Source organism: Vipera ursinii, assembly GCF_947247035.1.
Source record: "Vipera ursinii genome assembly, chromosome: 1".
Classification (NCBI taxonomy): Eukaryota; Metazoa; Chordata; class Lepidosauria; order Squamata; family Viperidae; genus Vipera; species Vipera ursinii.
Genome location: NC_139512.1, coordinates 208,079,663 through 208,107,079, shown reverse-complemented (window position 1 = coordinate 208,107,079; position 27,417 = coordinate 208,079,663). Strand labels below are relative to the sequence as shown.

General features: G+C 38.2%; 1 protein-coding gene across 1 annotated transcript in view; it reads left to right on the top strand.

Annotated features, from left to right (window-relative positions):
* Positions 1 to 27,417, top strand: part of KLHL29 (kelch like family member 29) — a 440,642-nt gene that overhangs the window by 281,747 nt on the left and 131,478 nt on the right. Inside the window, exons 3-4 of the mRNA XM_083351877.1 lie at positions 478 to 619; positions 1,397 to 1,939. Coding sequence (XP_083208003.1) covers positions 478 to 619; positions 1,397 to 1,939 — 685 coding nt within the window. The remainder of the gene's footprint in view (positions 1 to 477; positions 620 to 1,396; positions 1,940 to 27,417) is intronic.

Genomic DNA, 27,417 nt, shown 5'->3' with positions numbered 1-27,417 from the left:
ACAGATAGCTATTTCTTTTTTTTTATTTGGGTAAAGTCAGATAACTGTGATGAGTAGTAAATAGTATTGGAGACAAATTGTCCTAATACCTTGCATATTGATAGTAACATTGCAGAAATAGTTATTATTATTATTATTATTATTATTATTATTATTATTATTATTATTATTATTATTATTATTATTTATTTGATTTATATACCGCCCTTCTCCCGAAGGACTCAGGTACACACTGATGGTCCTGGCAAGTAATTAGATTGGGACTAGAAGTGTTCTTTTCACAGCCTGCTTTAAAGTATCAATTGTTGGATTAATCATAATACCTTCCAAACAATAAAAAAATATATTTAGCTTGCCCTTTCTAACATTGGCCTCGTTAAATGCAGTATAAAACTTTATACAAAAACATGCAAAAATCCATAAGGATTCTGTATGTATATGTCTAATTTTGATATGTTTTCTTTTGTTCTCTGGCAGACACTTTCCATTTCCAAGACAGATAATCAACCACAAGGATTGGCAACCAGTGTAAGGTGGGGACAGACACCCATCAATCAGTCTACTCCCTGGGATACAGATGAGCCACCAGCTAAACAAATGAGGGAGACTGAAAACCCAGGTATACTTTCAGCCTTATTTACGTTTGTGCTGGAGAAAATTGTTCAAAGCAAATTCAGTATGCTCTTTCCAATTCCACTCTAAATAAGGCTTTATCATGAGTCCCTTTTTTTTAATACCACAGCTGGCTTTTCTTTCTAGTTACTAAGACCTCTTCAGGTTACTCCTATCCCATGGGTAATACAAAAGTATTAAGATGCTGCAAGTTTGTTAAAGTTCTTCCTTCTGCCCTTTCTGTTCCTCTTTATTCTGTGCAATAATAATAATAATAATATCCCAGTGCATAATACTTTTTAGATTTTTAGGTTTAGGTCCTTTGGCTGTGGTGTTATTATAGATGCGTTTAATACATAAAGTCTCTTTTTGTGTCCAGAGCCACCTGAAACATTTTCCAGCTTCCTGACACATACATTGTGCAGCTACGCCTGGCGCCTAATTATAACCTCTTTGTAGCGGCTGGAACATGGTTATTATACACACAGTGTTTGTCAGGGAGCCACAAAACACATTGGAGAAAGAGGTTAATTCTCTTGGAAGCAGAAAATTACAGAAAACATACTGTCTTGCACGTTGATCAGGATTTTTAACGCTGGTGCTTTTCTGCCATATTATAGCATTTACTGCTTTGCACTTACCATTTTGGATTGATGTCAATCCATCCCTCTCGTCATAAGGGAGGAGGGGACAGACTCAACAGAATCACATTTGCAGAGGGAGTTGTTTTAGGGACTTGACCTTTTGCAAAAATTGTTCTTATTGCTAGCTTTCCTTTTTCCAGGTACAGCTCCATGGGTTACAACAGTTGCAGCAGGTAGCCAACCAACTCTCATAACTCATTCTTATGGGATGAATCAGCCACCGACCTTCAGCCCAGCAGTCAACGTCCAAGCCCCTGTCATTGGAGTCACACCCTCACTCCCTCCACATGTTACCCCCCAGCTTCCATTAATGCCAGCTCATTACCAGCTTCCGCAGCAGCCTTCACGGCCTCTCAGTAACATGGTTGTGAATCTGCAAAGCCAGCCTTTGTACACAAACAGTCAACCCATTACTATGTCTTCTATGACTGGGGTTGGTCAGGTGACTCACCCGGGCCATGGGGCAGTAGGGAATGGTCACATGACTTGTCCTATCCTGCCTCCACCACCACCTGCTTTGCCTTCAGCTGCCCTACCTAATAGTGTTCCAGCCACCAATGGGCAGGCTGCTCCTCAGCTTCCTCCTAACCCGACGGGCAATCAGGACAACACAAATGGGGTGCAGATGCTACGGACTGTTGGTGTGGGGAAATACGAGTTTACAGATCCATGGCATCCAAAAGGTAAGTCAGCCCAAACTCTTCACATTTTTGGTGATCGGTACCTTCAAGGATATGTCCACTTTGTGGAGGGTAATAGATAGCAATATTGAAGTTCTGCCAGCAGCCTGAACAAGAGGAAGTCCTGCCAATTAAAGCATCTATCATGTTGACGGTCTTGTACCAGCACTCTGGCATCTGTTTCCTTGCCTTGTATCTAAGGTAGCTTTTCATGAATTAAAGATAATAAACTGGCTCTTCCAAGGAGACAAGGGGTGGGGTGGGAAAATGTGCTTGTTTTGGTACTCAGTGACACTTTCCAAATAAGTAGAGATTCATATATTAAAGCACCTGAGACTGCTGTTGCCATAGATTTTCTTTTATTTCTCTGAGAAGCACTTTCTTATAAGTCACACCACCATATTTCTGGCTTTTGTTGTGCTTTTTGAGTTATGCCATTTCATATGAAGTGTCAGAATTTTTCTCCTTTTAACATTTAGAAGATTTTGGTTGATGTTTCAGTCAGCTCTGGGTACTAGATAGATTAATCAGCCTGGAAAAAAAGAATATTGACATCCCATGGTTTTGTGTGTGTCCATGTATATGTGAGATGTGTGTGTGTGTGTGTGTGTGTGTGTGTGTGTTGTACCATTAAAATATATATCTAACAATGTGAAAGACAAGTAATTTCTCCTTTTAAAAATATAAAGAGCCAGACATTTTAATTAGTTTTCTTTTTAATTTTAGACCATTATATTGAGGGTTTTTATGGATACATGAGAATATTGGATTTACTGGCAAGTTGTTCATTGTGTTTCTAAAGGTTTTAAAGATTATTTTCGTCTTAGAAAAAAGCAGGAAAATTAATAAGATTGAAAAACTATCTCAACAGTTCATAAGAGAGGATCTTTCAAATATTAAAATGTCTTGCTGACAAAATTCAAATGCTAATATATAATTCATGAAAACTATTCCTGAGCATCAGAATAATTCCATTTTTTTCTGGAGATGGTTCTTAAAAAATTGACAGACATACAAATATTTAAGATCTATGTTTTGGAACCATTTTAAGCTAATTTTCCTCTTCTAGGTTCCTGGGCTAAGCTTACCAAAGTGAAATGAGCCCTTTCTGTCGGAAGATCTAAAACAGACATTTTCATCCTTCCAATCCATACCTAGATGGTGTCCCATACAGTGAAGTGGAGCCAATATTCACTTTAACCGATGACAGTCTTAGCTTTATCTATGGTCATAAATTGTAGGGCAGGCGACTTTTCTCATGAATTATATTTTACTAGCTTCCTTGTTTATAGTCATCCCCATCTGATTTATTCTCCCTCGTTTAATAGTAAAGAGAGATATACTAATGCCTGAAAGCAAAAATAATTTATATATTTATTTAATGAAGGATTCATTTCCTTTCCTCCTTAAAAGCATGTACTTTGAAGCTATAATTGCACTTGTCAGATCTAACATCAAACAAGTAAATTTATAATCTAGTTAAATAAGAAGAAATCTTCAATTTCATAACTGGGCTCTATACTTAAGCCATGTTTAGAATGAAAACCTTAATATAAATTATCTTGCATTCATAAAGAGAGTAGTTTAATATCCCGCCTTGATGTTTTGCATTTTTCAGTTTGATTAATTTCAGATTTGTATGTGACTCGCTGCTTGTTCTCCACAAAGGGGAGAGTTACGGTTTAAGTATACAAACAAAAATGTTTCCGCTAGTTTTTAGAGATTTTCTCCCTTATTTTGGGTGAATCCCATTATGCATTATAAGGAAGTTTGGCTTTTTCCATAGTCTTTCAGTTATTATTCCCCCATCTCATATAGAAAAGCAAGCTTCCCTTTTTTACTATTTGACAGTCTACTCCAGTTTAGTATAATTAGTTTGCAATTTCTCAAAAGAATATGTCTTGCCAGTCAAAATGTGAGATATTGATGTTTTATACATTATCAGGGAACTGATTTAAAATTGCACATTTTGTTTTTCCTAATTATGTTTCAATCAGAAGAGTTGTATTCCTGTAGGATCTCCACTAGAATGCACTCAAATATTTTTGTCATAAGCTATTTCTATTTTATAATAGAATATTTGTTTATAAGTAAACAAATACATTGCAGATAATATCAGCAGAAAATGGAAGAATTTACTGGATATCCCATTTGCAATAGGTCAATGTTTTTTCCCATTGAAAAGTGGAAATTAAGCTTTTTTGTTTCATCTAATTTGCTTTAAATATTCTTAATTATCAGAATATATGTCAGTTGAGAATTTAATTGGTTTCTTATAGTTGGTAGTGATGGTGCGAAGTATTTTTAGATATGTTAAGTATTTAAATGTTTAGGGTGCTACATTATTTTAACAATATTTTCCTGTTACATATATTAGGAAATTAGCATTGTATTGATGCAATTATTGGAATATTTGCTTATTTCTCTCCTTTATAAAATGCTTAAAAGTTTTTTTTCAATCATGCTCAGTTTTTCTATACCACCACCATTAGGAAATGCTAAAGGTAAAGTAAAAGCAGCCATATGTGACTTGAACCAATATTTATGCTCCTAAAAAGAAATTCTGCCATCACTAACTGCATGGGAAATTAAGCCCAGTTTTCCTTGTTTTCTGAAGTTGCCTGAAAACTAGAGAGACTGAGAAAAAACATTGGGTTAATGTCATTGGGGCCTGTAGAATATTGTGTCACAAAATCTTTCAGGTGCCGTAGAGTTAGATTTTTAAGTTTCTACCATTTTGTGTCTCTATTTTAAGTGTAATTTATCTCAGTATTAGATAACAACATTACAGTAGATAAAATTATGTTTCAATTCCCACTGAAATTAGACTAATCGGCTGCTTTAAGGACTTATTTAATCAGCTGAATAATTTTAAGGACATTACTTAAAGCATTTTTTCAAAACTATGAGGAAATGCAATAGTTCGCATACAGTATGCTTAGAAATTATTAATCAAACACTTGTATGAGCTGCTGAAATCAAACTGGTGATTCCTTCAGATATGTTCGACTGTCTATTTTGTCTTAATGGGCATCATCCTTAGGATCATAGTTCTTTCCTATTGCATTAAATATCTGTCCCGAATGAAGCTTACATTTGTGTTGTGAGAATAACTCATTTTTCCAACAGAAAAACAATAGACTAGATAGAATCTAGTGGTTAATATTTGATACGTAGTATATTCCCAGTAACCCTGTAAGTCTCTCCTCCAAAAACTCACATTTTATTTTACCAACCATGGAAATATCCTTTAGAAAGGAAACGTTCAGTTATCTGTTGTGTGTATGTATTGTTTGTATGGAAGAACTTTTGGATACATATATAATCCTATTCAAGAACCCTCTGAGTTAAGTGGTATACAGGTACTGCTTGCTTACCAACTGCCTTGTTTAGCAACCATTAAAATTCACATCAGTTACATTAGTGTAGAAAAAGCCGCTCCATGACCAATCCTTCCCTTTACGACTGTTGTGGTGCCCCACAGTTATACTATCACCATTTAGGTGTTCCATAACCAGTCTACATTTACAATTGTTGGAGGGTCTTGGAAACTCTTTTGCTAAATATTTTTGTAACTCGTGTAATTGTAAACTTACCAATGTTTTGAACACTTTGGGGATTTTCTTTAGATTTTATTAGCTGCCCTGAATATTCTCTGCTGTGGAAAAATGGAGAATCTATCAAATAAAGTAGAGCAGGAGTGGTTCCTTTGTACTTCTTTTTGTTTCCAATTGCTCCATCAAGTAGGTTACAGCTGATTTTTTTTTAACATCTGCTTGAGAAGCTGGAGGTCTCCAATCTTTTTTGCATCATTGCTTAGTGTAACATTTGGGTTTATTGTCCACCTATATAAATTGTTATGGTTTTCTTTTAGGGAGAGGGAGGGAGGGGAAAGCATGGCCACTATTTCCTTCATTTTTATAGTGGTCCCCAAACAATAAAACAGCTGGTGGACAGTATCATCTAGACCAGGGGTAGGCAACCTTGGCTCTTTTATGACTCATGGACTTCCACTCCCAGAATTCCTGAGCCAGCCATGCGGAGGGGAAAGGGAGAGGTTTCCAAGCTGAGCCATGGCTGGCTCAGGAATTCTGGGAGTGGAAGTCCACAAGTCATAAAAGAGCCAAGCTTGCCTACCCCTGATCTAATCTGAAGACCACTGTGATAGGCAGCTATATAGGTTACTCTCTCTGATGAGAATAGTTTTACCTGTCGGATATAAATAGTGCGTATGGCAAAGTTCACGTCTTTTTTTTTAAATACAAATTTATCTAAATTGACATATCTTTGCAAAAAATGGGAAGGAAAGCACTGTGGAGAGGCAGCTAGACCCAATGATCATTTAATGCAGAGGTCCCCAACCTTTTGAGCACCAGGGACAAGTTCCATGGAGAGAGGTTTTTCTGCGGACTGGAAGGTTTCGTGTAGTGTCTGCATCCCGCTTAATGGGGCTTTGCTTGTTTGCGCGGACCAGTTTCTGGCATGCCTTGGCCGAGTGCCAGTCCATGGACCGAGGAGTGGGGACCCCTGATTTAATGCACGTAAACTGTTGGTTATAAATAATAATAAATGTGTAGAGAGAGGGCACAAAAAGAGGAATATCGGTGGCTCTCCAGACCTTGGCAGACAGGGCCAGAGATTAGAACCTCTTTGCTTCTTACCTATTTCAGCAACTTTAATAATTTAAATATACTTCTTAAATTAAAAATCCCTTGTTAAACAGATTCTCCGATGTCCGTGTTGTCACTGCAGTTCTATATGCATATTCCCAATTTAAATTCCAAGAACATTGCAATCATAAAACATTTTATTTGGTTCCTCATATCTTGAAGCACAACAAGCTGGGTGTATTCACATTTCTGACACAGTGAATTGCAGGCTTTTGCTACATCATTAGCTCACTATATTTTCTTTTTGGTATTTTTTTTAGTGTGCGTGTGTGTTAAATAACTGAAACTGTGATGGTAGGTAGTTGACAGACTGCCAATAAAAGAGTGGTTCAGTTGAATGCTTTGTTAGCTTCTGGGGAGAAAAAAAGCCAAGATGGCACTAGAGAAGATTGCTCCTGAGCATCCTCTCTGCTCCTGCCAAATCTCTGAGGAGTTCTGGATGATCAAGTGGGTAAAGGGATACCTGGGGCATTGTTGGTGGAGGATAAGAAGCATGCATGATTAGATGTCAGCATGAGCTCAAATTGAAGCCAACTTTATGGCAGCAAAGCAAAATTACTTCTTTGCTTTATTGTAGCTGAGGAATGCCAACCATCTGAACCATTTAGAGGTGCACTCCCTACTTGGAAGAGATAGTCTGGGTGGCAAGTTGTGATTAATTGGCTGATCCTTTTATGGATCCAACTGCTTGCATTCACTTTGGCAGCTGGATAGACAGGGTCCACTGAGATATCAGAGGTAGCATCCTGTGATTTTTGATCCTGTGCATACAGAAGTAGACAAGGTTTTTAGCTTTGTCACTTGTGGACCTGACCTTTGTTCTCTTGGCTAGTTAAAGTGTTGGGAAGGATTGTTGTTATGTGTTAGGTTTTTATTGTATTCTATTTTGTTGTCTCCACACACTCTGCCACCCAACACTGCTGTGCTGCCTCATCATGACAGGGGAGAGAGGATGGATTTGGGAAGGATGAGCAAAGAATGCTGGGAATGCATACCAAAAGGATATAACTTCAGTAGGGTCACCCAAGTCATACCAGTTGCCCAGCTAAAGCAAGCAGGCATCTGCATTGGGCAAAAGCAATATAGGAAGATACTGGAGAGAGATAACTGATGTTGACATGTAGGAAAAGAAAATCTGAAGCTGCAAAGTTTACATGGAACATGGCATATAAGAAGCATAAATATGGGAATGCTCACCACAGTGAAAGATTTAGCAGAATAACAGAGTTGGAAGGGACTTTGGCGGTCTTCTAGTGCAACCCCTGATCAAATAGGAGACCTGTATGATTTCAGACAAATGGTTGTCCAATCTCTTCTTAAAAAATCTCCAGTGATGGAGCACGCACAACTTCTGAAGACAAGCCATTCCACTGATTAATTGTTCCAACTGTGAAGACATTTCTCCTATAAGTTAAATATATTTATAAAATAAATAAAATTTATTTTATTCAATTTCAATGAGACTCCAACAGACTTTGAGCACACAAAAATAAAGAGCAACATAACAACAAAATATGGTAAATTAGACCAGATAAATTAGATGAATAGGTACAAAGTAATTGCAGGAGGGCCCGACAACACCACAAAATGTAGAACATCAGAAACAAGGGAGTTCCATCCATCTTACCCCAATATCTGAAAAAACAGCAAGGTTTTCAAGTCCATCTGTCATTAGAGTAGAACCATATGGGTCTTGGGGTGGGTCACTCGAGAGGGCATACTGCATTACACAGAAAGTGGAGGAGGAGCCTGGTGGTGCAGTGTTTAAGGTGCAGTATTGCAGGCAAACTGCCCGGAGCCTAGAGTTCGATCCTGTCAGGGCTCAAGGTTGACTCCATCCTTTCAGGGTCAGTAAAATGAAGACCCAAATTGTTGGGGGCAATATGCAAATAATACTTAACATTGTAAACTGCCCACAGAATGGTATAAATGTGGCAGTTTATAAAACTAAATGCTATTGCTATTGTTATTGCTAAGGTGCACTTCCTAGGTACTGAAAGTCACTGTTTAATTGAGGGGAGCAAAAAGCAAGCCTTCCCTATCAATTTGTACCAGTCAGGCATACATCACTGGAGTCCAATGATCCCTCAAATAATTAATTTATGCTTATAGAAAGATGAAATGAAATAAATACATGTTGACATCTTAGGCTTCATTAAATTGAAATGTACTGGAATTAGGCACTTGAAGTCAGAAGGTCACACTGTTTGCTACCCAGCATATGAAAAACAAAACAAAGCATCTGTTGATTTTGTAGTCAAGAAATACTGTGTCAAGTTAATAATTTAGAAGCTAACCAGCTTGTATAATGTGAGATGAATGATGCAATATTAGGAATGACTCAGCAGGAGTCTGTATCCCTTTAAGAGCCTGAGTATAAAAGGGAAGGTTTTTGCTGCTGTGTTATCTCGTCCGTTTCCTGCTGTAATTGCTGTGTGTTGGAGTTTGTTGAATCATCACGTCTATGTATTTTGTTCCTAGTGTATATTTGTAGACTACATTTATAAACTACATTTAATACAAACCACTGTTTGCTGTATTTACTCCTGGGTTACCTCAGCACAATAAGACTGTGCATGCTCTGACATACTGTACATAGCAAGAACAGTTCTTGACTTCAGTGTGAGTCAATGACCAAATTATATCAATTAGTTGTCCCATATGATGATTAGCGTTTTATGCTCCATGCTTTAATACAGAAGATATTTTATAAGGAATTTTATGATCAAGTACATTTTGAAATTGATCTACATTGTCCTGTTTCACTTTTTGCTTTTTTACACCATTAGAGTCCTATATGATGGAGCATTTCATGCATTCCGTCAATCATTTAACAGAATTAAAATTACTATATAGGCTGTGGAGAGGAACAAGCAGTCAAGAAATATATCATAGGCTAGCACTCAGTAAAACAGGAGTGGCCTTTGTATACCTACAAAGACCAGAATCATGTGGGGCGTTGTATTCCTTGTGACTTTCTATGCAAGCAAAGTTGGACGTTAAAGAATAGAAACTGAACTTTGGAGTTGGAGAAGACTGTTGAAAATATTTTGGACAACCAAGAAAACAAACCAATAGGTCACTGAATGAATCTCACTTGAGGCACAAATGACCAGGCTCAAATTATTATATCCAGCTTCAGTTACATTGTCCAAAGGGTCCCTGGAAGAGGCTCTAATACTGGGAAAGCTAGAAGGAAAGAGAATAAGGTGACAACCAAATGGACTCAGTTGTAGCGGCAAAGAGTGCGCTGTTGGGACACTTGAAAAAATAGCTTAGGGATAGAGAATATCTATATGGTGGCTAGGAGTCAAAAACAACTTGAAGGCACATAATCAGTATATAGCCTGTGGATAATTGGTTTATATGGAAGTGAATTAACTCAGATTAGTGTAAAAGATCATATGCCAAGGTCTTGTTTCTGCAGGGTCCCAAGAGGGTATCAAAATGCTTTGTGTTGCTTTTTTGCATCATAAGCATTCTTGTGAGCATTGTTACTTGCTCAGTTTTAGCTACTTACCTTGTACTTAAGTTCTGATTTTGCCTTGGTTGCTCTTGCAACATCCTCTTTTCCTATTACTTAGTGATTGATTATGTGCCATCAAGTCAGTGCTGCTTCTTAGCAACCAAGGAGATAAATATTCTCCACGAGATGTCCCATCAGATTGTCCAGCAATGCCGCTTGCTTAGTATTTTTGCTTGTTCTTTGCTTCATAACAGAAGTCACTCATGCAAGCAGAATTATATTTCAGGTCACACCTCAGAAATATCCTTATGTAGAAAAAGAAAATAATTTGATACATCAGATGGAACATTAGGAACGTTTACATATCCTCTTGTGATTTATCATTAGTCTTGGGAGGAAACATTTTTTAAAAAGGAAGAAAAATAATATTGTTCCTCTTCAGTAATTAAATGGTAGCCTTTTATTCTTCTTGGGGAAGGAAAAGAAATACAGTCCAATTGGTGTTGCTTTTCTAAATAAGTAATTGTCAAAGACATAGCATACATGAGAGCAACAGTAGCCATGAAGCTAATTTTTTTCATCTATCATCAAGCAATTTATGCTATCTTGCTATCCATGATCCAATCTAGGTCTCTATTTGTTGATCCTTGATCTAAATACATTGGTGCATCTTGTTAGAAAAATACTGCACTTAAACATAACCCATATTAGTTTCAACAGAAATATAAATCTTTTGCCTTCATTTCTCTGAAATTAACAAATTTACAAATTCTACTTTTATAATGTATTTTTTCTAAGTAGAATTGGTACTGTTTCTTCACTGAGGTTCTCTGCCAATTCCAATGTTTATTTATTTTATTTATTTATTTATTTGATTTGTATACCACCCTTCTCCCTAAGGACTCAGGGCGGTTAACAGTGACATAAATAACAGAATGCACAAATACAGATATTGAAAACAAATTAAACCTTAATTTTGCCCAAATGCAGAAGATAGTTACCTTAAAACAATAATTACAACAGAACCCGTCAGACCAGACCGGATTGCTCAAAGAGATATGTTTTTAGGTCGCGTCAGAAGGAGCGAAGGTCGGGAGCCATCCGGAGCTCAATGTTAACTCTGAACGAAGAGATACCACTTTGAAGGACACAGGTCTAGAGCTTGGGAGTTTGGATTCACAGCTACTACTGGATAGAAAGTAGAGGCCATGCAAGGCCAGTGCAACCTGTGCCCAGGTTTGAGTAGGGTGACAGGATACTGCCAGGAGCAGAAGGAATTTGCCATGGCAAATAAACCCCTATCCCCAACACAATTCGATAAGAGCTTCTACATGAGGCTGCCTCCCAGAAAGCAGAACCAGTCAGAAACTTCAGTTGGTGCAAAATGGATTGACACTTTTTGAAGTTTGCTCAAAAGGAGCAGAACACAATCATCATGCATAAAAACTGCTATTACCATTTTCACAGCTACAATTTCTGCATCCCTTCTAAGGTGGCCTTAAGTAGAGCATCTTGCACTAATTCAAGACACAGACAATAAAGCTGAGCATCACCATAGCTACCGGTGGGCCTCATTTGGACTTAATGCATAAAGGTTAAGCTGGGAAAGGCATTCTTGGCTACAGCTACCATATGAACCTCCAAAACACCCCCAGACTACGAGCTTATTTTGGGGTCATTATCCCTCCCTCCCCCCCTCCCACAAAAAATGTTGGAAATGACTTCCAAAGTTAGTGCGCTGATGAGGAGCATTCATAGTTTCAACCCTGAGCTACAAATATTCTCCTTCATTGGCATTCATAGTTTGTCCAGATTTAAGCCTTATTTTATTAGTTCTCATCAGGCCCATTGCTGCTACCCATACCTTCCCTAATAGAAGCAGCTGAAAAAGAAAATCAAGGGCACAGGTCATCCATATATTTATGGCAATATATTCTTTATCTCCTGATAAGGTTGCCAGCTTACCTTGTTTCAGGTAAATTTTAAATAACAGGGACAAACTCTGAGGAATGCTACAGTCTAATATCATGGAGCTGAACATGATTCTTCCAGTTTTACCTTTCGTAACCAATCTCTGAGGAAGAATTGGGGAAGCATCTTAGAATCTTCCAACTCTTTTTCTGCCAGGCATCCCAGAAGGATGTCAAATTTGAGGGTATTATGCTATGGAGAGCTACATTGGAACTTTTAACAGGGGGTTTATAATTGGAAGCAACCATTAAATAGACGGCGTGTCTTTTAAAATGGTGGTATGAAGAAAGCGTAATAAGAGGTGAAAAGGTTGGCAGCAAGAATTTCCAAAGCTGAAGTTGAGATGTTCATATAAAAGGGAGATTAAAAACCTTTAGTTTTTCAGATATTGCTGAATTACAGCGGAAAAGTCAGCATACTGAAGAATGCTGGGAGCAGTAGTTCAGCCACCTCTTGAGAGTGCCACGCTGATACAAAAAAATATAGATATGTATCTCACAGTTGATCTAGTAGCAATATAATACTATTTGCATTTGTGTATTGTAGAAAAATAGGGACCACTCCGGTGGGAAGGTAACAGCGTTCTGTGCGCCTTTGGCGTCTAGTCATGCCGGCCACATGACCACGGAGACGTCCTCGGACAAGCGCTGGCTCTTCGGCTTTGAAACGGAGATGAGCACCGGCCCCTAGAGTCAGAAACGACTAGCATGCATGTGTGGGGGAACCTTTACCTTTACCTTTACTGCTGAGTTCTATAGCATTTTCCCTCAAACAACCAATGTATGATATGTGGGGGCAATCCTGAGACTCTTCACAGAAAAGCATTTTAGTCCTCTGTACAAAATCATTTCTTTTTTTACTATATTGTGTAGAGCAGACATGTCAAACTCGCAACGTCACATGACGTCGCACAACGTATCGGAACTTTTTCCCCATTGCCAGCAATGGGATGGGTGCGGTTTCCTCGTGACGCGTCCGGCTCGCAGGCCGGCAGTTTGACACCCCTGGTGTAGAGCAAGAACTGCCCTCTTGCTCTTCTCCATTAAGGGTTTCTTTAATTCACTTTTGTAGTGGTGAAGTGGTAAAGAAAATGCCTTTTGAGAGATAAAGATATTTCAGAGTTTTATCAAAATGAAAAAAAAACATTTACCTCATTTTTTCTTTAGTCCGAGCATTTGAAATAAGCACAGAAATCCACATACATAAACAAAAGAGCCTTTTAGTTATATTACTTAAGAAAAAATGATGTCTTTTAATATTCCACAGGTGCATCTGCAATAGAAGAGTTATCTTGCAAAACAAAATAATTATTCCTAGAGGCATATGTTTTATGCCTTGAAACAAAACTTCAAGAACAGAACAGAAGCAGAATGTATTTGTTCAGTGTTTGGTAAGGAGATGAAATTGGTAGCATGCATTTTCAGTATATTACGTTTTACTGATAAGATATATTGAACTGTGGAACTCAGGGCCACTGATATAAAGATCATAGCAATAGTATAATTTACTGGTGAAAATAAAAGGAAAATGGCTGTGTTGCTGCAATTGACCATCAGAGCAAAGAGTGGATATTTCATCATGCTTGACCTTCAATTTTGGTATACCTGACAGTTCTTAGTAGCTTTGGGGAGTATTTATTTATTTGATGGATGATTGGTTGATTATGTAACATCAAGTCTGTATCAGCTCTTAGCGACCACATAGATTTTCTCCATGGCAATTTTTTTTAACCTGAGTTTTCAAGCCTTTCAGCAGTGCACCAATCCCCAATGTGACTGAGTCCATCCACCTTGCTGCGGGCCATCTTCTCTTTTCTCCTTCTTTTCCCAGCTTCAGAGCATTTTCCAGAGAACTAGTTCTTCACATGATGTATCCAAAGTAGAATAATTCGAAACTGGTTCTTTGCGCCTCAAGTGAGGTTGATTTGTTTCTTGATCTTACTTATTTTAATGAAATTATAATTCTTCAAACTTTAATAAAAAGTAGGCCACAGTTATTTTTTATTATGAGTTTGAGTTACTATTGTAATCATGGTAAAACACACAGAATCTTGCAAATATTTTTTTTAAAAGACACATCAAAAGCTGCAGGTCTAAGCATATTTAAACTGCCTGTCTAGCTGTGTACTTGGGAGAAACATTCCTGCTGCAGCTTTCATCTCTGCTACTCTTTGTTTTAAATGTGTCATCTTTAATGAGTCAGTGGAACTATTGCATTGAAGTAGGTTTAACATCACAATATGGCCAAGATATGAAGGAAATCACATTCAAATCCATAGGATTTCTTTTAAATGCTCTCTAAAATAAAAGGATATGAAGAAATATGTTGATTTAATGAAGACTAAAGGAACTGTTTGCAAGATCAGGTTGTTTTGGTCTAAAAAATATCAGGTTTGCAGTAATGCTTTCCAACTTTGTCCAGATCTTGACTGAAAATTTGTGTAGGTGCTTTGTGTTCACATGTTCATGCCCAAGTGTTTGTCTCCCTAGGAAATAGTTCTCTTTGAGTCTGTGACAGAGGAAGGAGCATGAATGAAGGATGTCTAGCAATTTTTCCATGGAGATTTGGAGTTACTTTAAATATGTCCTTGGCTCTGGTCCTGTTCATTGAAGTAATTTATTTTAATTGCTCCAGGATTAGTGAGAAAACAGCTTGCACAAAAGTCAGTTTTCAGTACAAGATATTTGCTGTTAGTTTCACTGTCATAGGAGGATAGAGGTAAATTGAGTATGCAGAGTCTAAGCACATAAATATGTATGGTGCTGTAAGCGTGGGCATCATATATGGTATGTGGCTCAAAATGCCAATCTTTTCAATGTGCAATTTTTGTTCTGTTGCCAAGTTAATTCCTGCCAATGTGGCAGATTGATTTAGGAAGCTGTTTACATCACTGAACTGAATGATCTTTTTAAAAGTCAATTTTCTTCTTATTTGAGTTATCCTGGTTTTTGGATCAGTTCCCAAGGGTTGTAAGAAACCATTAATGGAAAAAGAATTAGTGACGAGACTGTTCTTCCCACTCACTGAAGGAACAAAATTGAGGGGAGCCAAGGAAGCAGACGAACATGAATGTAATTCCAAATTTCAATCTTCTTTGTATTATGGGTCATTACCTGTTAATTGACTAAATGGCAGTTCTCTGTGAAGTTTTGTTTAGCTTTTATAATGAAGACAGATGATATAATTAGTATCATTTCTGATTTTGAAATAATGAAAGTGTATCTGTGAGGTGCAACTCTCAGCCTACATGGTATCAGAAATAACTTCCTATTGACACGAGAACAGCTAGGATTCTGTGTTTTGTTTTAATGTGTTCAGTACATTGATGTAGTCTGAAAACAGTAATATGTTCCTTCTTTTTTCTTTTTTCATTACATCAGCTGTACTTAAGCACTTAAGAAGTTCCGTTCTACTTTCAAAGAACGTTCTTCATATTGACCTGCATATTGAAAAACATCCATGGGGGAGAAAGTTTGGGAACCCATTATCACTCTCCCAGCCATTGTAAACTAACTTTCAATAATTACTCATACTTTGCAACAAGCTGCAATGTGGATGATATGAGTTACATCTAGCATGTTGCATGAATCCTGCCAGTTTTGGGTTATTCAGGAAATCACAGCTAAACAAACCATGGCTTGACATAGTTGGTCATTTTGTGCCCTCTCTGCATATTGCAAGAGAAGGTTTGTCATGGTAGGGAAGGGTTTTCAAACGCCCGCTCTGGAATCTATGGTTATAATATTGGATGTGATATGGAAGGAAAACATACTAATAAGTGCAGGGGGGAAAACTTTGTGGAACTACTGATGCTTTCTTTGCAGAGATTTACAGTCCATGCCTTTTTTCATATGAAAAGGCCTTCCAAAGAAATCTGTAATAAAAACAATTAAAATGCATTTAGAGGTATTAAAATACAATAAAAGTAAGATCAGAAAAAAGATGCATATCTTAAGTTTTAAACAGAGATGATGTATTCAATAAAAAAAATGGGGATGGCAATCAAACTGGTGCACCAGTAAAAAAGGCCCTATATTTCTGAGAGATTTTACAAGTCTGCTGTTCATCATATAATTTTCTTTTCTTTTGCACCTAATCGTTTTGATTTAAAAAAACAGTTCTACTTGGCTGTTACTTTAACAAAATACAAGATTTGCAGTTGTTGCCACTTGCTTCAGTTTAAATGATTAAATAAAAAATTGGGGGAATATGTTTATTATATAGGCTCAGACCAGCCATCGTTCTCTCAATTGCTACAATAATTTGATATGTTTATACACTAACAGTTAACAAATATAATAAAGCTAATGGAGTTCCTCTTTGCATGAAAATTAGGATAATTGAGGAAATAAATTATATATTATAAAGTACTGCTGGTGTTTATTTTTATGCATTAATAAAAATGTTGCATGCTTTGGCAAACATGTTTAGCTGCAGAAAACTCATGAATATCTCATAGCACCATATCTGAGTTTCTCAAATCCAGGGGGAAATTATTTTACTGCTTAGCTATGCCACAGCTTTCAGCTCCTTCAGCTCTGAGAAAGTTCAAAAAAGATGAAGACTAACTTTATGGAACTCTAAATTAAATTCACAGTCTTAATGTTTGCAGGCTAGTAAAGTGAAGCTTCAGCTAAGCCTGGTGGAGACCTTCATGTACATTTTGTACAGGATCACACTCATTATTTTAAAATCAGGTGTTGTTTTTTTTATAAAATAGGTGGGTAGGCATTTTACAGGTGGGTAGGCGTTACCCAAACTGGCTATCGTTTTTAGTTTTGGCGATTTGGCAGATATGGGGTGCAAGACAATGCAGGCCAACATAGAAATGGAAAGAAATTCTCTGACTGAAATGAATTCTCTTTGGCAACTTCTCCCTCTTTGGCTGCATCTCAAGCAATAAGTCTGCTTGAATATCTCAGTAATACTGGGAGGAGCTGATCCAAGGGCTATATATCTACCAGGTAGCGTTATCATATTTTCAACTGGAATTTTTTTTTGGGGGGATGTAATTTTTTTAAAACCAACTTTCCTGCTAGTCAACAGAAACACAGGTAATGCTGTCTCCAAGAGTTTGCATGCGTCTTTTAATATCGCCCTGATAGCTACTTATCAATTAATAACATGCATTTAAGTATTACTGGATTGTAGCGATTGTGTCTTTACAAGATGTTTTCTAGCGGCAGAATGAGCTTTTCCTCCCCAATGTACGTTCCCCAAGCTTCGCCACTTAATTGGGGAATTCTCTGAACCATGACATGTAGAGGGCAGCAGTTAGAGGGTGGGAAGGAAACAAGAAGAAATTCTTGTGAAGGAACAGATGTGGCCTTCTGAATTCTGAACAATAGAAACCTTTACCTGAACGAAAGACAAACATACTCAGTTTGGAGACTTCTGCTGGAAAATATGCAACAAGGGAGCAAGAACGGATGGTTGGAAATATGTAAATAAAGGACCAGTTTTTTTAAAAAAAAAGAGTATCAGGCTCTTTTTCTGTACCACAGTAGAATTTAGACATGGTGATAGGATATGTGAGAGCATCTCTGTGATTTCCTACGGAAGGGAGGGCGAAGGGTAATAATTATTTTGTTTAGCTGAAAGCTTGTCATTTCTATGATAAGGCAGCAGAGGAGGGCGGTCTTAAAATTTCCAGAGTTAGGAACTTCTGATGTATTTTTGTGTTCTCCCAATTGTTTTGTTTTATTCCATCGTGGGGTCATGAGGGCATTTAACTGACAGTTTTGTATATTTTGGAGGCCATTGGTTTAAACGTTATTCAGTAAGAAATGATATATAATACTGTGTCTATTCCAGAACCTGTCACTAATGGATGTATTAAGGGCTCTGAAGTGCAGACTAATGAAGCCATTATTTTGTCCAATAACTCATGGGTTGAACCTGCCCTTGGCAGATGCAGAACAGCATAGCATTTCAGTGACACACATTCTCACATTACCATTTAACAGTATCAAAGGAAATCTAAGATACAGTGGAAGGTGCATCTCAAATAAAGAGCTGAGAAATGCAACTTTGTCTTCTCAAAAAAAAAAGAATTGTGGAAAGCTGTGATGTTATAACTTGTGGTTATAATGTACAAAGAGATTTGAGAACTTAGAAAACTTTCATTATATAGATAAATACATGGTTATTCTTTTTCTGGAGTAAGCATTGTAGTACAAAGTGACGAGTAAGAAGTAATAGGCAAAAGAAATTTTAACAGCAGGAGATAAGAGAACAAAAAGAAATCTAACTAAATCCAGTTTCAAACAACACCATTTATTATACCTGCTGATCTTCTTTTTCTCATGTACCATCTTTGTTTCCATATCAATTCATGCATTTTATTTTTATTTTTAAACTTGTAGTTTCATGTTTTTTTTTCTGAGAATTTCATGAACACTATCCAGTTTTTTCCCCTACTTCTTCTCCTCCTCTCAATCCATACACATACATGTCTTGCAATTGGATCCTTGTTTGTTCTCTCCAAATGACCAAACCATCTCAACATACGGTAACTTCTTTCATGCTGATCAGTTTTCCAGTCAATCTACTTCCATCATTTTTGATTCTAACTCTTCTTAATTTGCCACTCACAACTTACATAACTCATTCCCACTGTATTCAGCTTACTTTGATGTCTCTCTCAATATACTCAACCTTCACTTTGACTAAGACAGCTGGGAATTCTGGAACTTGTGTTCCTAACACATCTGACAGCACTAAGCAAAGGAGAAGACTATCCTAAAGCTCCATACATCCATCTTAGCTTAAGTCTTATACATATTGTCCTTCATTATTTTGCCTTTCCAGAATTATTCTCTGATCTGATACTCTTGAATGATAACATATAGAAAGACTGAAATGTTAAAGTACAGAGACACAATAGAGAAATGATCAGATAAACACTAATAGGAAAAGCTGAGAAGCAGTCATCTTAATGAGTGCTTGATTTCTTCATTCTTGTGTTCTTCTGGAGAGTGACACACCACAGTCACTCATACACAGCTGGACAGGTGTGCTTTAGCTTCCAATTCAGCTGCAAAATTGCCTGCCTGTGGTGTTCTGCTGTCATTCCCTCAGTTCTGTTTCAGGTGGAATTATGGTCATTCTTGATGTCTTAACCCAGACGTGGGGAACCGTGGCCCTTTTATGACTTGTGGACTTTAACTCCCAGAATTCCTGAGCTAGCATGAGAGTTGAAGTCCACAAATCATAAAAGGGCCATGGTTCCCCACCGCTGTCTTAACCAGTCAAGCTAGTTATGATGATGATGTCCTGCAATTTTAATTAATTCCAAAGCTGTCTGAGCTGAGATCAATTAGACAGAAATATAGGCAAGAAACAGATGAAGTGACAGATGAAGAATAAAGTAAAGTAAAGCTCACAGCTAGACCGAGACACTTTTACTTTATTGCCTGCTTTATCAGAAATTTTTCTCTTAAACTGAGAACACTACAGTAATGTGAAGAAGAATGGTAAAGTCCAGATATATGTGCTTTACAGATGATCACTTACACAACTGTCATGTCCTGGATTTGAGAATGTTTTCATTTGCAGTCTTTACCAAATTGTTTAATTTCAGTCTTCCCATAACTGGCCAACTCAGCAAAATCTGAGCAATTACATATATTGATACAAGCATTTTAGAGGTAGACAACATTTCATTATGCTTGGCTTATCTTCCTGTAAAAGAAATTGGCAGTTTGTTTACTCCCTATCCCTAATTAAGGTTTTAAATCTGGCCATAATTGATTCTGAACATTGGTTTCATGAGAAGCTCTATTATTTAATGAATTGATTGCTTTACCTTTTATTTATTAGATTTGTGTAATGTTCCTCAGATAAGAATTAGAATCGGCAACGATTGAGAACTCTGCTTTCTCATCTCTCTCTGTAAACATTAAGCTAGGTCAGGCTAGATTTTATTTGTGCTTCCTCTTAAAATATACTTCTCCAAAATATATTTATATTTTCAATAAACATGAATTCCAATGTTTTCCACAGTGTTACCAAGTTCCTTCAATTTAGGTGTAAGGTCATGGTGTTCTTCAGAATCCTCTGAAAAGATTCTGCGAAATGATGCTTTATGGGAAATTTTATGATATATGGGTCAGTCTGAGGTTTTCGTTAGTGTTTTTATAGAGATTTTTGTCAAACTCTTGTCAGTATTTGTCACTGCTGGAACTTTTAAGTATCTTCTTTTTTTTAAAGATACTGTAGTAGACATCTGTTTGGCCAAATATCTCTCAAAGATTGACAATATGTATTAGAGGTTTTTATGTCTTTGTGAGTAATGTATGGTTGGTAAGTACTTTGTTACATACATAGAATTGATAACTGGATGAACATCCGCTTAAATTGAGTGCAGTGAGAGTGGGATATTTAAGAAGTCTGTCTGATAATATAAGCGATTGGGGTGAGAATCAATAGGTGAAGAATGAAAGTGAATTGAATACAGCATTGATTGACTACAAAGAAAGTGGCTAATTTTATTTAGAAATGCAGTAGACATTGCCAAGTCTGATTAAAAATTTAGTAAACTAAAACAGTGAAACAATGTTCTCTGAATCTTTGAAAATATCTCATGCTTCTTGTTTGTGATGTGATCAACAGAGCTTAATTGATGACATGGTTGACTTCAGAGTTATGACTTCTACAGGAAAATATGTTTAAGAGATGAAATTTCTTTTTTGCTGTTTAGGAGGAAAGAATTCAAATGTATTAAAGTATAATCTAGGTGAGTGTTTTATTGTTTAAAAATAGTGCTTAGGTTCTACTAAAAAGGGAATAATTTTGTGTCTCTATTTGTGTCTGAGATACATATTAATTATTTCTAGATATATATGTACTCAAATTATGATACTGACAGTTCTTCAGAGTTATATGTGAAAGCAAATTGTTAGAAGAAGCAAATGTTTATTTTCAGATAGAAAGGCAATCATACTGGGGAGTAAATTTCATGTATATGCCCACTATATTCATTTTTCTGTTTTAGCATAGTGATTGGTCTATGATTTTTATACTGAAATACAAGTATAAAATACCCAAAGGATTTGTATCGTTGGTGCAACCTTTAAAAGCTAATGTTTGAACTGGAAGATAATTCATCTGAAAGCAAATTGTTCCACAAAGTACAGATATCAAGGCATGCTATAAATCCACATGTTAGGTATTTAAAATGTTCAGGTTTAAATCCAAATGTCATTATGCTATATGCTCATAAGGTAAAAGGTAAAGGTTCCCCCGCACATGCGTGCTAGTCGTTTCCAACTCTAGGGGCCGGTGCTCATCTCTGTTTCAAAGCCGAAGAGCCAGCGCTTGTCCGAGGACGTCTCCGTGGTCACGTGGCCGGCATGACTAGACGCCAAAGGCGCACGGAATGCTGTTACCTACCCTATTAGTGAAGTGGTCCCTATTTTTCTACTTGCATTTTTAAGTGCTTTCGAACTGCTAGGTTGGCAGAAGCTGGGACGAGTAACAGGCGCTCACTCTGTTACACGGCACTCGGGATTTGACCCACCAAACTGCTGACCTTCTAATCAACAAGCTTAGCGTCCTAACCCACTGAGCCACCGCATCCCTTATATGCTCATAGTATACTATATTAAACTAAAGAAGCAGTGGAAATGAAAGAACCAATGTGAAATATAGTTCTTATTGTTTAGAAAGGTAAATACTTTTTTATGAATTGTTGCATGCAATAATAACAATTGCACACATCTCCCCTGTCTGAGAAATAACTGGGTACTGATTCAGTGAAAGAAAGACATGTAATTTAATGTTTCTTTTGCTTTTCAGACCTGTGAAGGTTGTAATTCCAAGGATTGGTCATACAGTTACTTTTTCATCACATTGTAACTGTGAACAGTCACTAAAAAAAGGCAGTTGCTTAAAGAAGACTACCGATAGAAGGAATAATATATAAGTACAGGTAGTCCTTGACTTACAACAGTTCATTTAGTGACCGTTTGAAGTTTCAGTGTCACTGAAATAAGTGACTTGTGATCATTTTTCACACAATCATTGCACCATTCTTGTGGTCCTGTAATCAAAATTCAGAAGCTTGGCAACCGAGTCATATTAATGACAGTTGCAGTGCCCTGGGATCATGTGATCACGTTTTACGATCGTCTGACAAGCAAATTCAGTGGGGAAGCCAGATTCGCAGTCGGTGTTGGCAGGGGGACAGAGGTCGACCTCGAGGCCTCTCAGTTGCGGAGTTCCTCAGGGGTCGGTCCTCTCGCCCCTCCTGTTCAACATCTACATGAAGCCGCTGGGTGAGATCATTCGTGGTTTTGGAGTTGGGTATCATCAGTATGCTGATGATACCCAGCTTTTTATTTCGACCCTAAACCACCCCAGTGATGCCCTCGACGTGATGTCCCGTTGCCTGGAGGCGGTTCGGGTCTGGATGGGGAAGAACAGGCTTCGGCTCAACCCTGACAAGACTGAGTGGCTGTACGTGCCGGCATCTCGGGAAACTCAGAGTATTCCATCTCTTACTATGGGGGGTGAGTTATTACCCCCCGTAGATAGGGCCCGCAACTTGGGAGTCCTCCTAGACTCACAGCTTTCTTTAGAAGATCATATAGTAACTGTGACTAGGGGGGCCTTCGCCCAGGCTCGCCTGGTGCGCCAGTTGCGGCCTTATCTAGACCGGGATGCCTTCCATACATTCACTCATGCACTCGTGACCTCTCGGTTAGACTACTGCAACGCTCTCTACATGGGGCTGCCCTTGAGGACCACCTGGAGGCTCCAACTGGTGCAGAATGCAGCTGCGAGAGTCGTGTTGGGGGTCTCCCGATACTCCCATGTTACACCTCTGCTCCGTGAGCTGCATTGGCTTCCAGTTGCCTTCCGGATGAGATTCAAGGTACTGGTAATGACCTTTAAAGCCCTACATGGCATGGGTCCGGAGTACCTTAGGGAGCACCTGCGGCCGGCATCAACTTCCCTCTGCCCAGTGCGCTCCCACAGAGAGGGCCTCCTCAGGGTGTCACTGGTCAGAGAGTGCCGACTGGTGACCCCAGGGGGAGGGCGTTCTCTGTGGGTGCGGCTGATCTGTGGAACCGTTTACCGGTTGAGCTCCGGATGGCTCCCGACCTTCGCTCCTTCCGACGTGATCTAAAGACCTATTTGTTTGAACAAGCCGGCCTGGTCTGATGGGTTTGGGTTTTATCACTGTTTTTATGTAATTTATTTGTTGCATTGGGCATTGGTTTAACCTCTTCTTAATTTTTGTATTTCTGTATTTTAGTATTTATTGCCTTTAGGACATGTATGTTTTAATACAGTATAGGGAACGGTTGCTGGAATTGGGTATGTGTAGTTTAATGAAGAGAAGGGTGAGGGGTGACATGATAGCAGTGTTCCAATATCTCAGGGGCTGCCACAAAGAAGAGGGAGTCAAGCTATTCTCCAAAGCACCTGAAAGCAGGACAAGAAGCAATGGATGGAAACTAGTCAAGGAGAGAAGCAACCTAGAACTAAGGAGAAACTTCCTGACAGTTAGAACAATTAACCAGTGGAAGAACCTGCCTCCAGAAGTGGTGAATGCTCCAATACTGGAAGTTTTTAAGAAGAGACTGGACAGCAATTTGTCTGAAATGGTATAGGGTTTCCTGCCTTAGGGTTGGACTAGATGACCTCCAAGGTCCCTTCCAACTTATTATTATTATTATTATTATTATTATTATTATTACTATTATTATTACTATTACTATTACTATTATTATTACTATTATTATTATCATTATCTCTGCTAGTTCTGTCATTTTCACCAATCAATCCTCCACTGTGGGTATTCAGAGTCTTTCCATTTTTGTGCACATGTCTTGCAGTTGTAATCTTATATAAAAATAATCTTTTCCATGGCTCTTTTCAAGCATTGTAAAATGACCCTTCACATTGTCCATATTTTCAATTTGAAGTATCTTTATACTTTCTGGACATTTTTTCTGGAGTCTTGTACCTATGGTACATTATTTTATAAAAAAATCTTTTATGTTGTAATGTACACTTTAATATTTTGAACCACAGTTTTCCACTGTTCCATTAGAATGTTATGTCCAAAGTTCTTAGCTCATTTTATCATACAGTCTTTCATTTCAAATTTCAATAAGTTTATATATTTTAGCAATTGCATGTTGATCATTTGTACATAGTTCATCTTCAAATTTCGACTTCCACTGCGCTCGCTCTGTGTGTGTGTGTGTGCGCGCACGCATGTGTGTGTGCGCGCACGCGCACCCCCCAATGGTATAAAATCCTCGAACTCTGGGATAAATATAAAACAGCTGTTTGTTAAAAATAATAAAAACAATAAAAACAACCATTCATAAAAACCTAAATATCTACTGTCTTAGCTTTCGCTAGTCCGCTGCCAGCGTTATCAGAGTAAGTATTGGGGGGTGGAGAGTTTGCTTATAAGCCTAATTGACTCTGTGCTCTACTCATTGAGCATGTGATGGGCCCATCTGTTCTGGTCAACCATAGTTGCTTTGGTTGTCCCACATCTCTTTGTCCGCATTGAGCGTGTGATGGGCCTGTCTGTTCTGGTCAACCATAGTTGCTCTGGTTGTCCTGCATCTCTTTGTCCGCATTGAGCGTGTAGCGTGTGATGGGCCCATCTGTTCTGGTCAACCTTAGTTGCTCTGGTTGTCCCACATCTCTTTGTCACATTTTGATCTTACCACCCTGGTTGTCCCACAAAGAGATGCGGGACAACCAGAGCAACTACGGTTATAATTTTTCAACCTTTGGTTCTTCCAAAGGTTGAAAGTGGTCCTCAAGGCAATAAATACTAAAATACAAAATACAAAAATACAAAAACAATCAACTTTGTTGCTCTTCTCTGTACTCTTTCTAGAGTCTCGACATCTTTTTTACATTGTGGTGACCAAAACTGGATGCAGTATTCCAGGTGGGGCCTTACCAAAGCATTGTAAAGTGGTATTAGTACTTCACATGATCTTGATTCTATCCCTCTGTTAATGCAGCCTAGCACTGTGTTGGCCTTTTTGGCAGCTGCAGCACACTGCTGGCTCATATTTAAGTGATTGTCCACTAGGACTCCGAGATCTCTCTCACAGTTACTACTATCGAGCAAGGTACCACCTATACTATACCTGTGCATTTGATTTTTCCTGCCTAAATGTAGAACCTTACTTTTTTCACCATTGAATTTCATTTTGTTAGATAGTGCCCAGTGTTCGAGTCTGTCCAGATCCTCCTGTATCTTAAGCCTATCTTCTGGAGTATTGGCTATTCCTGCCAGCTCGGTGTCGTCTGCAAATTTGATGAGTTCCCCATCTATCCCCTCATCCAAATCATTGATGAAGATGTTGAAGAGCACTGGGCCCAGAACAGAGCCCTGGGGCACCCCACTACAGACTTCCTTCCATGTAGATGCAGTTCCATTGAGGACCACACGCTGAGTACGGCCTGTCAGCCAGCTACGAATCCATCTGGTGGTGATGCTATCTAAGATGGCAAAGTTAGCTTGTTTGATCAGAGAAAGATCGATTGTATTTATTAGTGACAAAGCCATTTTGAACTTTTTGCTGAAAAAAGAGAAAAATGAACTTGTGGCTTACGGGTTGGGGATCAGAAAGGGTAGCTTACAGAAATAAGAAAAGTATGATGTAACCTTAGAGAGAAAGGACAAAATAAAAAAAGAACCTATAACTGCAGTCAAAAAATTGAAGCTGTTTATGTATTTTCTTTCTTTAATCTTTTTCAAATATTTTTTCACTATTTACTACTTTATTACCTTTATTTTCTCTTATGATTTTTATTTTGTTAAAAAGTTCTTTAAAAAAATATTTTTTAAAAAAATGAAACAGAGTAGATCACAATGGCCATTACATACAGTACTTTTGCTCCATAGGGATTTCCTTTTCATCATCACAGCTGCCTATTATTATTGTTGTTGTTGTTGTTGTTAAACAGGGAGTTGAATTATGAGGCACTCAGAAATTCTAGCTGAATATAGAAGTCTCCTTTATGGAGAATGCCTTTCATTAGTGGACAGAATAAGAAAGATAAGCTTGATGGAAATATTCATGAATTGTTAGCAAGCAAACAGGAATGGAGCTTTTTTTTTTAAGCTCAGAGCAATGAGCAATAGAAAGTGGAATGGGACAACTCACCATGGAGAGTTCAGCATGGCCAGCTCACCACTGCCAAGTCACCTCTGCCAACTCACAACCACCAAGTAGCCACAGGACAACTCCACACAACCAACTCACTGTGGGGACAACTTTCCGTAGTTGGCTGGAGGGAGAGCTGGGCAAGCGAGCGAGCAGGTGAGCAGAGTGCAGTGTGTGTTGGGGCAGGTGGTAGCATTAGTGGGGGGGACGGGACTTCCCATTTTCACACCCAATGCTGACACTGCCACACGGCCCCAAACATTCTGCCCACCTGCTCGCTCGCCTGCCCAGCTCCCCCTCCCATGACAAATTGTCCCCACGGCAAGTTGGTCCTGTGGTGACTTGCTGGCTGTGAGTTGGCAGAGGCAACTTGACTGTGGTGAGCTGGTGGCGGTGAGTTGGTAGCAACATGTCCTAGATCCATAGGAGGTGGTCCTAATTCACTGGAGTATAAAAATTGGGAGAAGGTTTAGTTGTCCAATGTAGTTGATTTCCTGGTCCAGTCTCCCTATAGTGGAGCTGACAATTAGGTCTTGGAAGCGAGAAATAGTTGAGCTTGTTGAAGTTACTTTGTTAATGCATCAAAATGCAGATATTAATTCCATCTCCAGTGTTAGAACTGGAAATAAGTTGTGCTTTCTCTCCTTTTTTCACATGATTTGCTTTTTAGAGTTTTAGTAGGGCTGCCACATCAGACTGAACGATAAAAAATTGAGGCTTTTGAATTGGGTTGCTGGAGAAAATTGTTGAAACTGTCTTTCACTGCAAGAAGAACCAATCATTCTATACTGGATGAAGTAAAAATAGACTGCTCCCTAAAAATGTCAATAATGAAGCTAAAGCTTAGGCATTTTGAACAAATATTGTGAAGACAAGAGTCATTGGAGAAGACCCTGATGCCTGGAAAAATCGAAGGCAATCAAAAAAATAAAGCCGACAATGGAAAAAATGACTAGATTCTTTCACTGATGACACGCACATGATTTTACAAACCCTTGAAGAAGCAGCTACTGAAAGACAATCCTGCTGAACTAATGTTGTCTATCAGGTCACAATATGTCAAAAGCTATTTAACAATTGAACAACAGCAACAGCACAATTGAATGACTGAACAACACTGTCCAAAATTCAGATGGTCACTAGATGACAGCACACAAATAGAAAGCTCTAAGCCTATACTCCTATCTGTCTGATTTTTCCAACTCAGGTATAATAATCTTA